The 13,221-nt window shown below is 35.7% G+C and overlaps 1 protein-coding gene across 14 annotated transcripts in view; it reads right to left on the reverse strand.

Moving 5' to 3' along the window:
- The window catches only part of FMR1 (fragile X mental retardation 1), a 44,845-nt gene that overhangs the window by 17,622 nt on the left and 14,002 nt on the right, over positions 1-13,221 (reverse strand). For all 14 annotated transcript variants that reach the window (XM_006757302.2, XM_006757294.2, XM_006757293.2 and 11 more), the window contains exons 2-9: positions 13,068-13,120; positions 9,121-9,214; positions 6,468-6,539; positions 6,041-6,189; positions 4,914-5,007; positions 4,709-4,825; positions 3,548-3,718; positions 3,375-3,453 (exon numbers count right to left, since the gene is read on the reverse strand). In XM_006757302.2, coding sequence (XP_006757365.1) covers positions 3,375-3,453; positions 3,548-3,718; positions 4,709-4,825; positions 4,914-5,007; positions 6,041-6,189; positions 6,468-6,482 — 625 coding nt within the window. In that variant the 5' untranslated portion in view covers positions 6,483-6,539; positions 9,121-9,214; positions 13,068-13,120. The remainder of the gene's footprint in view (positions 1-3,374; positions 3,454-3,547; positions 3,719-4,708; positions 4,826-4,913; positions 5,008-6,040; positions 6,190-6,467; positions 6,540-9,120; positions 9,215-13,067; positions 13,121-13,221) is intronic.

Genomic DNA, 13,221 nt, shown 5'->3' on the forward strand with positions numbered 1-13,221 from the left:
GTCCTGAAAAAAGGAGCCCCTCTCCTGTGGAGTTCGGGCCCAGCACAGTGGCACATGGCAGTTCTAATTCACTTGCCTGGAATTTCCCCAAACCTGGTCCTTTCAGGGCTTTATGGACGTTCCTTTACAAAGACAAGATTGATTAAGTCATTGGTGTTGGATTCAACCTCCAGTCCATCCCCTACCACTCCCGCCCTCCAGATCTGGAGGTGGGACTGAAAGTTCCAACCCTCAATCATATAGTTGGTTTCCCTGGCAATCAGCTCCCATCCTTAGATGCTTTCCAAAAGTCACCTGTTACATAAACTATGATATGATTGAAAGGGGTTTGTTATGAATATCAAGACACCTTTATTGCTCTTATCAGGAAATTCCAAGAGTTTTGGGAACTCTGCCAGAAATGGGAAGAAGACCAAAAGTATCTATAAAAGGTAATATGCTAATAAAAGGGTAATATGCTAATTAGACCGGGAGACCTTCTGGGAGACCATCCAAGGAGGGCAGTTGGGGCCCATGAGGCTGGCTGGGGAGGGCATTTGGGGGCGAGCAGGCCGGCAGGCAGAGTGGTTAGGGGCAATCAGGCAGGCAGGTGAGTGGTTAGAAGCCAGCAGTCCCGGATTACGAGAGGGATGTCTGACTGCCGGTTTAGGCCCGATCCCTGTAAACCGGAAGTAGGACATCCTTCGAGGGGTCCCAGATTGGAGAGGGTGCAGGGTGGGCTGAGGGACACCCCCCTCTCCCCGTGCACGAATTCCGTACACCAGGCCACTAGTGTTATTATATAAAACAAAAATAAATTAAATAAAGCATAAGAGGCCGAAACCGGTTTGGCTCAGTGGATGGAGCGTCGGCCTGCGGACTGAAGGGGCCCAGGTTCGATTCCGGTCAAGGGCATGTACCTGGGTTGCGGGCACATCCCCAGTGGGGAGTGTGCAGGAGGCAGCTGGTCGATGTTTCCCTCTCATCGATGTTTCTGACTCTCTATCTCTCTCCTTTCCTCTCTGTAAAAACTCAATAAAATATATTAAAAAAAAAAATAAAGCATAAGAGAAAATGATGCAATTGAGACACAATGAATAGGAGATGTATGAGGCTGCTACTGGCATAACACGGTGTACTTTTACAGCAAATTTTTTTCTTGTAAGTAGAGAGCACACTCTAAAATAATGATAAGAACATAACATAGAAAATACACCAGTAACAGTCATTTATCATCATTATCAAGTATATACACTGTAGATCATTATATGTGCTAAACTTTTATATGACTGCCAGCACAGGTGTGGTTACACTAGCATCACCCAAACATGTGAGTAATGCATTGCACTATGATGTCACAATACCTACAGTGTCACTAGGCGACAAAAATTTTTCAGTTCCATTATGATCTCATGAGACTACTGAAGTATATGTGGAGTGCTGTTGACCAAAATGTCATATGTAGTATATGAATGTATTTTTAGAATTTTATATGACAGATTTATAAAAGATCCTTTAGATTTTAAAGCAGCTTAAGCAGCTACAGATACATCTAAAAGAAGTGCACATTCTTTAGGCCAATGTGTTAACAGAATATTCTTCTGTGCCTTACTCACAAATTATATCAGTATATTAAAAGTTGAAGGGATACGTCACAGAGTAAAAGATTAAGAAATCACACTTTAATAACTCAGAACTACTATGAAAAAGCTCAATACCAGTTTAAGATTATTATTCAATACATCTGTTAAAACTCCATAGACTTCAAGCACTTGATTCTTTCACTCATTTTATAAAATTCAGTCATATCATTAACTGAGAAGTGACTGCTTTCATAGACATCATCATAAATTACATACGTAAGAAATACTGATTCAAGCAATCTACGTGTAAATTACATCTAACTCCAAGGGCTCTCCCAAAGTACCTAAAGCACCCTTGCACTGACCACCTTCATCATGTGCTTGCCCCACCATCTCATCTAAGGAAGGGATGGGGGAAAACTGAAGCCAAAATTTGTTTTGAGCACATGCCCAGGTTGTGGGCTCCATCCCGTGACAGCATGCAGAAGGCAGCTGATCAATGATTCTCTCACCATTGATGCTTCTCTCTCTCTCCCTCTCCCTTCCTCTCTGAAATAATAAAAATATATTTAAAAAAATATATGAAAGCAACTTAGGTGCCTATGGATAGACGAATGGATAAATATGTGCTAAATACACATACATACATACACACACACACACACACACACACACACACACTCACAATGGAATCGGTCATTAAAAAGAATGATACCTTGCTATTTGTAACAGAACCTATGGACCCAGAGGGTATGAAAAAAGTTAAAGACAAATACCATGATTTCACTTATATGTGGAAATTGAAGTAATCAAAACAAACAAAACAAAACATATACAGACCCATAGGTATAGAGAACAAGCTAATGCCAAGTGAGAGGAGGAAATGGGTAGAATCTATAATAAAAGCATAATATGCAAATTGACCAAACGGCCAAACAGCAGAACGACTGTCTGGAGGACCTTTCGGATAAAGCTGGGGCTGCGAGGGCCGTGGCAGCCAGGGCTTCGAGGGCTGGGCCCTTTGCATGAATTTTGTGCATTGGGCCTCTAGTGAAAATATAATTACCATTGATGTTGCAGAAAGCCCAAGACCTTCGGAGATATTTATAGCTTTGAAACTTACTAGATTTAAGCCTACATTCATATTTTCAACTCTGAGATAATTAAGAATGCTATTGCTTTATAGCCCAATTAGAGGGATCAAATATGAATGTATTCCAAATTATAAAGCACCCAAAATGTCATTCATTTTTGAAAAAACATACTTAATTTTAATATATGTAAAATATAGCGAAGAGGCTGTGCAAAATGTATCTTTCTTGGCACTAATTGGTTTGAACTAACAAAGAAGTATCTTTTGTACACCTTCTGAAATGTAATCTTGGAATATCACATTTACCTAATATTTTCTGTACATCGCAGCAATAGATCATATTTCAAATATTATATTTCAATTAAAAGAATTAAAATGAAATTCTATTGGTGTAAATGATTTACCAAACTTCTGTTTTTGTAGAGTATGTCAACAGGATATTTTTTCCATTGGTTTTTAGAGAGAGTAAAAGGGAGGGAGGGGGGCAGAGAAAGAAAGGGAGGGAGAGAGGGAAAGGAATAGGGAGAGAAACATCAATGTAAGAGAGACACATCTATTGGTTGCCTCCCACACGTGCCCCAACGAGGACAAGAATTGTCAAACCTACAATCCAAGTATGTAGCCTTGACCAGGAATCCAACACATGACCTTTCCTTGCGAGGGCCGGTGTTTTAATCACTTAGCATATGGCCAGGGCTCAACAGCAATTTCTGACTCACCCACTAAGTTCCTTGGAACTTGTATGACATCTTCAGCAAATTCAAGAAAGCTTCTAGCCTTTTTAACTGCATCCTGATCCTAATAAAAGGGGGAAAAGATTTAAGCCAAAAGATGAACCATTTGAAATACTGGATTTTATTTTAGAAAAAAAAAAAACTAGTCAAATATTTACCTCTCCATAAATATGAAATGTGCAGGTATCTTCATCTAGATCGATAGCAGTGACCCCAGGTACTTTTCTAGCTTGCTGAATATTAGCACCATGAGTACCAATAGCTAGACCCATCAAATCTTCTCGTACAATAAACTGTTCATGAAATCTTGAGGCAAGCTGCCTTGAACTCTGATGGGAAATGTATATCTGATTAATATTATGCTTTTCACTGAGACAACTATATTTAGGTCAGCCATGTAAATTAGCTTGAACCTGTATACCAGGGGCCTATAAATTCGTTTATGTTGGAAATTAACAGGTTTTAGAAACTAACACCCACCCATAGCATAAGTTCTTTTTAGGTTACTGAAGGTCTTTATGCTATTTGAGATATTTTTGTTAACAGGAAAGGGCTTGTTGACAATTTTCCAAGGTAACTTTTGAAAACCTATTTGCAAGGCTGCCTTAGTTAACCAATGACATCAACAATGTAGTGATGAAAACAATGTAGTGATTAAGAATCAGATCAAATGTTCCCTAAATAAAAACCAGCTCACTGGGTCTGTTAGACTCAATGTTTTTCAAGTAAAAAAAAAAATTAAATAGCATCTCCACAGAAAATTGTATTAGTTTCACTTTTATTAATGGACATTGGTTTATATATTCTAGAAACAGTGCCATTTATATAACTTATCACTAGATACTGGGGTCTAGACAGCCCTTTGATGAAGTGATGGAAGCATTAAAATGATATCATCTCATCTCACCCCTCAACCTGAAAAAAGGATTTATAAAAACTGTTGATACAGTAATTAAATTACACTGAATAATTATAGAATGTCAATGATATACAACTTACCTTACATATTCACCTGCAACCTAAAATGAGATCAGAGTCTATAAGACCTAATGATCTGGATCCACACATACTATGAATTCCTTCAAATACTCAGTGATGACTGAACTAAGTTAAAATGACACCCAAAACTTGTGGATAAGCACTGTCTTTAAACATTATTATCACAATTTAATATTTAGTTCTAGCATGCCATTAATGAAGCCCAAACATATTTGTGACTTACGTTGAAAAATGAAAATTTCTTATCTGGATATGTGTATCTCTTTAATAGTAGTGAGGAAAGATAGGCATGCATACTAGTTTCTCATTATTCAACCTACCTCTAGCTGTTTACTGGCTTCTTCGTTTCTTAGTATGAGAGACAGCTTAGTGCGCAGACTCCGAAAGTGCATGTCAATCAGCATGTGGGCTCGTTTTGCAGTAACTTCATTGATAGACTAAAAGATATTATTATATAACAACATTATTATTAAAGCAAATGCCCCAAATGATATACACCAAAATAAATAACTCAAAAACACTCACCAAAATGACAAGCTGATAAGTTTCTGGATCATAAGTTACAGAAAAGGCACCAACTGCCTTTTTAAAGTCCTTATGTGCCGATTCTTTGGCACACCTAAAAATAAAAATTCATGTGGAGTTAAAATGAATGATTACCAACTACTGGCATAAATATATGCAGAGAAATTTCCAATTAGAATTGTGGATTCATATTAAATTTGATTTATGCAAGATATACTTATATCCATTTAAAGGTTTAGTTCCTTTGCTGTTCACCTTAGCAATACTCAGCTCAGTCAAGCATTTGAGATTATAGAAAAAGAAAAAAAAAACCCACACAGTTATGTTCTTAAGGGATTTCAGATGGTCTTCGATTACTAAAGGTGACATATTTAGGAAAGCCATTATTCCACTGCAGTTACATATAAGTTATTTTCTTGAATGCACTGTTGAAAACTGTTGGGGATAGCTATAGGGTACCCAACTTTGTTTTTTTTGTTGTTTTTTTTTCTAAAGAAAAACTGACCAATTTAAGGAAGAGAAGGAAATGTACATGAATCAGAAGGCACAAAAATGTACATGCCTATTTAATCTCTATAATCAAAATGTAAGATTCCTATGTAGTTTAAACTGCAAGTTAATGTTTAAAGTACAGCATGTACAAATAAAACATATTATATTCCTTTGATGCAATCTTTAAAAAGGAATCTCTTAACTAAAAATCTTTTGGCATTACTCCAGATAAAGATAGAGATGACCTTTTGAAGCTTCATTAGCCCTAGTTATTACATATTTATCTGAAAATAGTAGCTAAAAGGGAAAAAAACCTGGAGTAATTTTCATTGTTTAGAATTTTATTTGTGACTTATGACAATCTGTATTAATCAGCTTCAAAACCTTAAAAGTCTGTTAAAAAAGTTTATTTTAGAAAACAAATGTACAGGAGCCAGGTATCTAGCCAAGTAAGTTTAAACAAGTGCAATGCTGGCTTAGTTATATACTCAAAAAAGCTAAGCACTTTTTTTCACTACATTTTAAAAACCATTTTCACTGAATTTAAAAATTGATTTTTATTATAACATGTATATTCTTTTAAACTCATTGCACATCACCTGTAAATTCTCAGAGTTTCTTGCCCATCAACTTACATTTGTCGTAAGTCTTCTGGCACATCCAGTTTGATTTTATGGAAGGTATCTTTTGTGGCAGGTTTGTTGGGATTAACTGATCGTAGACGTTCAATTGTGACAATTTCATTGTATGTAGCATCACATGCTGCATATTCTATCACATAAAACTGAGAGAAATAAATAAAATTCATTCCTGGTCATAGTGTTTATAGAAAGAACAATAAGCTTTGCCAATTCAGCAATTTTTAAATTCTTGATATTAAAAAACACTTTTTGATCAACTTACTGAAACACATGAAACATACTTAAAATATACAGAAAACATTGAAATAAAATGACTCACGTTACTTATTACTTTAAAATAAAAATCCAGACTGAAATGTAGTACCTGAATTTAGAAAAGGGAAATAGTATAAGAAAAAATTTTAAATATGCATTTTCCTACCTCACCCTTTATCATCCTCACTTTAGCTAACCACCAACAGCAAGGTTCTTTTTCATTTGCTCTGGAATAAACCTACACAAAAATTACAAGAGAATATTTCATGATTAACATCACTCAGACATTTATAGATTATCAGACATTGAGGAAAATTTCTTAAAATGACTAGGTGTCTTTTGAACCCATATCCTGTATCCTGTATCCTTAAATCAGATTGTACCCCTACAGCTAAACACAGATACATAATCAGAAGCTGCCTGATTACCTCGGAGAGCCCTGTAGAAAGAGCTTTCCTATTTATCTGTTCTAATTCAATAATAATTAGTACTCTGAATATGAATGCTCAGGAAAAGCTAACTGACCATAAACCTGGGCATACTTTCCTTAGATACTTTGAAGGCTAAAAAAGTTATCTAAAATGTACAATCTTGTTTTTGTATTGTTCTAATAAGCAAATAACTGGAAGTTATTGATTCTGGTCTACACCTGGCTGCATGGTCACTAAATGGGTAAGGCCGCTGACCACTCACAGCCCACTGAAAATACCATCCTGGCATTCATGTCTCCTAAGGACTAAATGAAGAGATCCTTGGTCACTCTTCTCCTGTCTGCTCTCTACTAAAATGGACAACTCCACACTGGCAATACTCTGGATACCACCTTCTTGCTCTCACATCAATTTCCCTCATGACCACTTCAAGTTCACTTACTATGTTCAGCATGGAACCTTTTGTGAAGACACTAGCAAATTAAGGTTTATAGGTAAAGAGACAATACAGTATACATGGGGAGAGAAACAGAAATACTAAGAAGCAGAAGCAGCAGCAGAAGGGAGGAGGACAAGATGGGTGGGGAGGAGAGAACTGAAAAAGGTACAGAGCCTAAGGCTAACAAGCAACACAAAGCTCCAACTCTTGTCTTTCTTTTACAACTGAAGTTAATAGTTGTAATTATAATTGGAATAGTTATACAATACAGTGACTAAATACAACTAAACCAAACCTACCTTTCCCTCTTGCCTCCATGACATTTCCTATTAACTTTGCCCTAGCCAGAGATATAACCTGGTCATTATTATGTAAAACAAAGAGGTTGCCCTGGCAACAGTGTCTCATTGGTCTCCCTGTCAAGTGACTAAGTTTGGGGTGAGGGGTGGGGAGAAAAAAGCTCTATCCCTCACTATTATGAACATTCCTGATATAGAAAGACCAAAAGACCTGGTATCTTACTTTCCTTTTATAACTTAAGTTAATAGTAATACAATACAGTGACTAAATACAGCTTAATTTAACCTACCTTCCCCCTCTTGCCACCATCAGTCCCTTTCAACTCTGCTCTAGCCAGACCAGTAACCTCAGTTAGGTATTGTTAGGCAATATAGGGAGGTCACCATAGCAACAGGGTCTCATTGGTTACCACCTGTCATGTGTTTCATTTGAAGAAAAAAAAAGGTCCCATTTATCCACCCACAGTATTATGAGCACTCCCAATATAGACAGACCAAAAGTCCTGATTCGTGCCTTCAGGAAGCTTGTAGTCTCCTGGGGAAAATTAACAGTTAAAGGTTCTCAAGTATAAACAATGTTTAGTTCTCTACAGGGATCCCTCATAAAACTAAGTCCAGTTCCTTATACCCAGTAGGTACTGAGTACATTTTTTGTAAATAAATAGTACTTTATTCTATTTCTAACTTATAATTGTAGAGAAAAGAACACAGACCTGAACATCCAGAGACCTTCTCTGAGCACTCCTACCCCTACATCACCTTCTATCCTGAATTTTTTTTTTCTTCCTAGGACTTACACCTGCCATGTTAGCAATCCTCACTAGAATGTGACCTCATAAAGGCAGGGACTCTTCTGTTTCACTGCACCATCTGTACCTAGTACAAAAAATAAGAATTCAAAGACCTAGTATACTTTACCTTACCTGTACAAATGTCTATTTAACTGCTTCCTTAATACACACATACTCATAAAGTGGCATCTACTAACAAGGCATTGTGGAGAAAGAAGAAACTTAAAATGGAGTGTGTGAAAGATGAGGAAAGAGAAGATACCACACAGATCAATCATAACATAAACCAGACTCTAAGTGTCTTAAGCCATGCCCCCCAATTTTCTGTAACTAGAGAAAACACAAACACAATGTTTCGGTTACTGTGTTACATCTCCACAGCACCTTTTGGTCAAAGACATAAATAGTACATGAGCTGGTGGTTCACAGCATGCCCTGTAAAAAGGTTTTGCCTACATATGTATATATTAAAACACATACATGGCTTTGAAAAAATGTACCAGGATGATTTACTACTACTTAAAGAAATTCAAGGATGATGCTCTATTATGAAGTTATGATTTTTTTCCTTTGTAAAACTAATTTTCCTAATCTAAAGATTCAGAGATTGAGGGAAGCAAGAAAAGAAGTACTAGTGGGCAAAGGAAATCAGTGGTGATTTTCAAAAATGGGCCCAAAACTGCTACTCAGGCAGCCACATTTAAGCAACATATATTTCAAATTAAAAACAAATGTCCATCACAGCTAAAATTCTCAAGGTAGTTTAAACAGTGTTAAAAACAAGGAGTACAAAAGGCACAGGGAATTTAAATGCTCCCATTCCTCAGTGCTCAATAACTTGATGACATGGGAAACTTACCTCAACTTCATCACTTTCATTTATATCTTTATTATAACCTACAGGTGGTGGGAATCTCACATCATGGAATGGAATCTGCCTCTCTGGCTGCCAGCTGCAAATAAGCAAACACAATTATTTAACAAGCTTGTCGGTTTAATAGAAATAATGACCACGATGCCAACAACTTTGGTTAAATGTGACCCTCTGTTTTTCTAATTTAAAGAAGCAAATGCTTTAAAACTGTCAGTGTTTTGCTGAGTGGGGCACAAGGGCAATATAGAGACATCTCAACAAAGCCTGCATGCAGCACAGGAGCCCTGTAGTTCCATTTGGAATATTTCTTTAAACACAACAGATCAACATTACAATTTTCCAAACGAGTCTTTTTTCATTAATTCCAACCTCTAAGAGTTCTAAATGTAAGGTCACAACAGCAATTTCCTTTGATGCTTAAATTAAATATGTTAGTATTAGTAAGTGTTAGTAATACTATCACCATACTTCTACTTGCAAAGGAATTTTAACCACATTCCAATTACCACAGAAACTGGTACTAAATGCCATCTAATTCCCAAGCAAAATGGGGCAGTCAGCACATTAGCAATTCAGAACTCACTTTTCCCTATTTAAATTTTAGATCCCACGAGGTGGTCAATTCTTGCCATGGATAGCTGGCTGCTGATCAGTATGGTGGGGCCTGATGGGGTCTCCTAAACCACAGAAACCCAATGGAGACAGCCTATAGGAGTTCAGTAAGTTGCCTGTTTGTTTTTAATTTTAAATGATATGGAACAATTTTGAAAAACACCAAATTACTCTTTTATATTCACAATGATATAAAATACTAAAAGACAAACTTAAAAAATAAACCATACTGGAGGATTCAACTGCTAGAGCAGTCATGTCTGGTTTTTGTTTTGTTCTTTTTTTTTTTTTTACTAAAGAGCTTTCTTAGTAAAATTCTACTGAGAAAAGTACAATTTTTTTTTTAAAGAAGAGCTATTATATAAGACAGGAGAGTAGTTAATTAAGTCAGAATGTGTGGAAATATGATTAGGACCTATGTGAGACTGAGCCCTTTCTCTAGTATTATACATACTTGAAAACTATAAAACAAAAAAAAATGTCTTTACCTCAGAAAAGCCTTTTTCAACTTACTGAAAACCAGTGACTTTTAACATGTCACAAATCATTGCTAAATTCGATTTTTAAAGCAAGTAATAATACATAATGTCATTTTCTTGGTTCCTAGGATATTTTTCCTGTTGATCTCCAGAGACAGTGGAAGGGAGAGAGGAGGATAAACATCCATGTGAGGGAGACACATCAATTGGTTGCCTCCCACAACCTACCAGGGCTGGGGAAACTACAGCTGAGGTGCATGCCCTTGACTGGGAATCAAACCTGAGAGCCTTTGGTCCTCAGGCCGAAGCTCTAAACACTGAGCCAAACCAGCCAGAATGAAAACTTCAAATTCTTTATTCAAAATACATGAAATAGGGAAGGTAAAACAACAAATAAACAAAAAAAGCATGTAAAATAACTGTATTACAGTAATAGGAGGTTATGATTGAAAGGAAGGGTAAATATAGTCTGAAGTTCTATAAAATATTAGTTGCTTTTCTGTTAAAAAGAAAACAAAAAAGGGCAGAGACTACTCTGGTAGAGACCTAGCAAGTCCTGGTGATGTGCTTAAATACAGCGTTGACTCTAAAATATACTCTATGAATTCAAGGAGAAACAGTTTATCTATTTCAAATTCCAGAGATGGCAGATAGTTTGAAGAGAAATTTTTATACAGCTATAGTACACAAGAGAAGTAGTAGGTCCAAAGATATAATAATTTTAAGTTTATAGTAGAAATTTGATTGAAAACAAGAGAAATGATATGATAAAGCAGTGTGTAAACTAGATAATTCTTAAATACAGAGGAAATGACTATTTGCTTAATACTCTAGATTAAGGACTACAGGAGAAACTAAGAGTGGCAAATAAAGATAATTCTCCTTTTATGGGAAACAGTGTTTAGTGATTGGAGCAAGCAGTAAAGAGTATAATTATGAGAAAAAAATTACTCTCCAAGTTATCAAAGATTCCTCCGTTAGAGGTGTGATGCTATTGTCTAGTGCAGTGATGGCGAACCTATGACACGCGTGTCAGAGGTGACACGCGAACTCATTTTTTTGGTTGATTTTTCTTTGTTAAATGGCATTTAAATATATAAAATAAATATAAAAAATATAAATCTGTTTTACTATGGTTGCAAATATCAAAAAATTTCTATTTGTGACACAGCACCAGAGTTAAGTTAGGGTTTTTCAAAATGCTGACACGCCGAGCTCAAAAGGTTCGCCATCACTGGTCTAGTGTATAACCGTGGATACCAGAAACAGCAAAGACGCAGATTCTAGAACTTTTGGCTCTATGTATACAGAGAAAGGTATTCTAACTTGTAAACTGTAATTTGGACTGAAATTATTAGTCTAGAACTAAGAGCAGAGCCGGATACACTAAATCCTTTTATCTCTGTCACCTAAATGTGTTTTAGGGATCAGAGAATACTACTTTGCCCTGTTGGTAGCTAAAAGAATCTGTGAACAATCTAATTACAGTACATCTGGGTCAGATACTATGTTTTAACAGATTTGAGGTATATAATTCACATATCATATAATCCATCCACTTAAGTGTATGTACAATTTAATGGTTTTAAGTATAGTCACAGATATGTGCTACCATTAAAGTCAATTTTAGAACATTTTCATCATCTCAATAAGAAATCTTATACTCTAGCTGTAGCTCCCTATCTCCACAAGTGCTAAGCAACCACTAATCTATTTCTTCTCTCTGTAAATTTGTAATTTGCTTTTGATGTACTGTTAATTCTCTTGGTATATAAAAGTCAAAATGTTATCATTGTTGACTATTCTTCAGAGTTCAATAAAATTCTAATATCATGACCATGTCTACACTGCAGTCAAGGAGTTTGTTCGTACTTTAGAATCTTGAATGGCTACTCTGAAAATAGCCTTTATTATCAACCAAAAATCTTAGTAAACATAGATACAGACAACAGATTGACGGTTGTCAGATGGGAGGAGGTAAGGTGGGCTGGGTGAAAAGGGTGAAGGAATTAAGCAGTATAAATTGGTAGTTACAGAATAGTCACAGAGATGTGGATTACAGCATAGGGAATATAGTCAACAGTGTCATAATGACAATGTGTGGGCAGGTGGGTGCTTGGGGCACCAGGGGGACCACTCTGTAAAGTGCAGGATTTTTCTGGCCACTTTTCTGTACATATGAAATTGATACAGAATAACACTGAATATAAACTGTAATTGAAAACAAGTTTTAAGCAAGAGACTGGTCTCCCCAAATAAAATGGTAACATCTATATTACTGATACTTTTGTACAGCTAATATTCCTAGACCTATAATATGTTTATTTACTCACCTAACAGAAGAAAGCAGAAAAGATCAGTTACCACTATTATTGAATATAAATATATGAAACAAATAAAAAATATGTTAAGGGGTAAACATGATTATTTCCAACAAAATATACTAGAAAACTAAAGCCACTAATTTTAGATTTAACCTTACAAAACTCACATCAATTTTACCAATACCTGTGAATCCATTCATTTTCATCTTTTAACAATTACAAATATTCCTATCCAAACTCTCAGTTATTAATAGAGAAGGATCTGGTTTCTCTCTTCACATTCAAGGAAATTGAGATATAAGGATCAAGAATATACAAAAGGAATCTCTGAGGTCATTAGCAGGAACAGTTTTTCCATTGGTTTAATACTGAATTGTTCAGGAACTTCCTGGTCAGTAACATGAAGATGCATTCCTGAAAAACAAACTAAACTTGAATTTTTTTTAATGAGGAGTAAAAGGAATAATTAGCATAAAATATTAAAGAACCTGAACACTAAAATTATATCGACACTTACTTGTTTTCAAATGCAACTGTTATTGAATCTTCATGAACGTCCTTTACAAAGGCCTGTAAAAACAAACAGTTAAATTACCTTCTAAACTTGAAGATTATTTGTTTTTAGTTAAATTTCACAGATAACAATAAATAAATAAATAAATAAATAAATA

Source organism: Myotis davidii, unplaced genomic scaffold (genome assembly GCF_000327345.1).
Source record: "Myotis davidii unplaced genomic scaffold, ASM32734v1 scaffold1075, whole genome shotgun sequence".
Lineage (NCBI taxonomy): Eukaryota > Metazoa > Chordata > Mammalia > Chiroptera > Vespertilionidae > Myotis > Myotis davidii.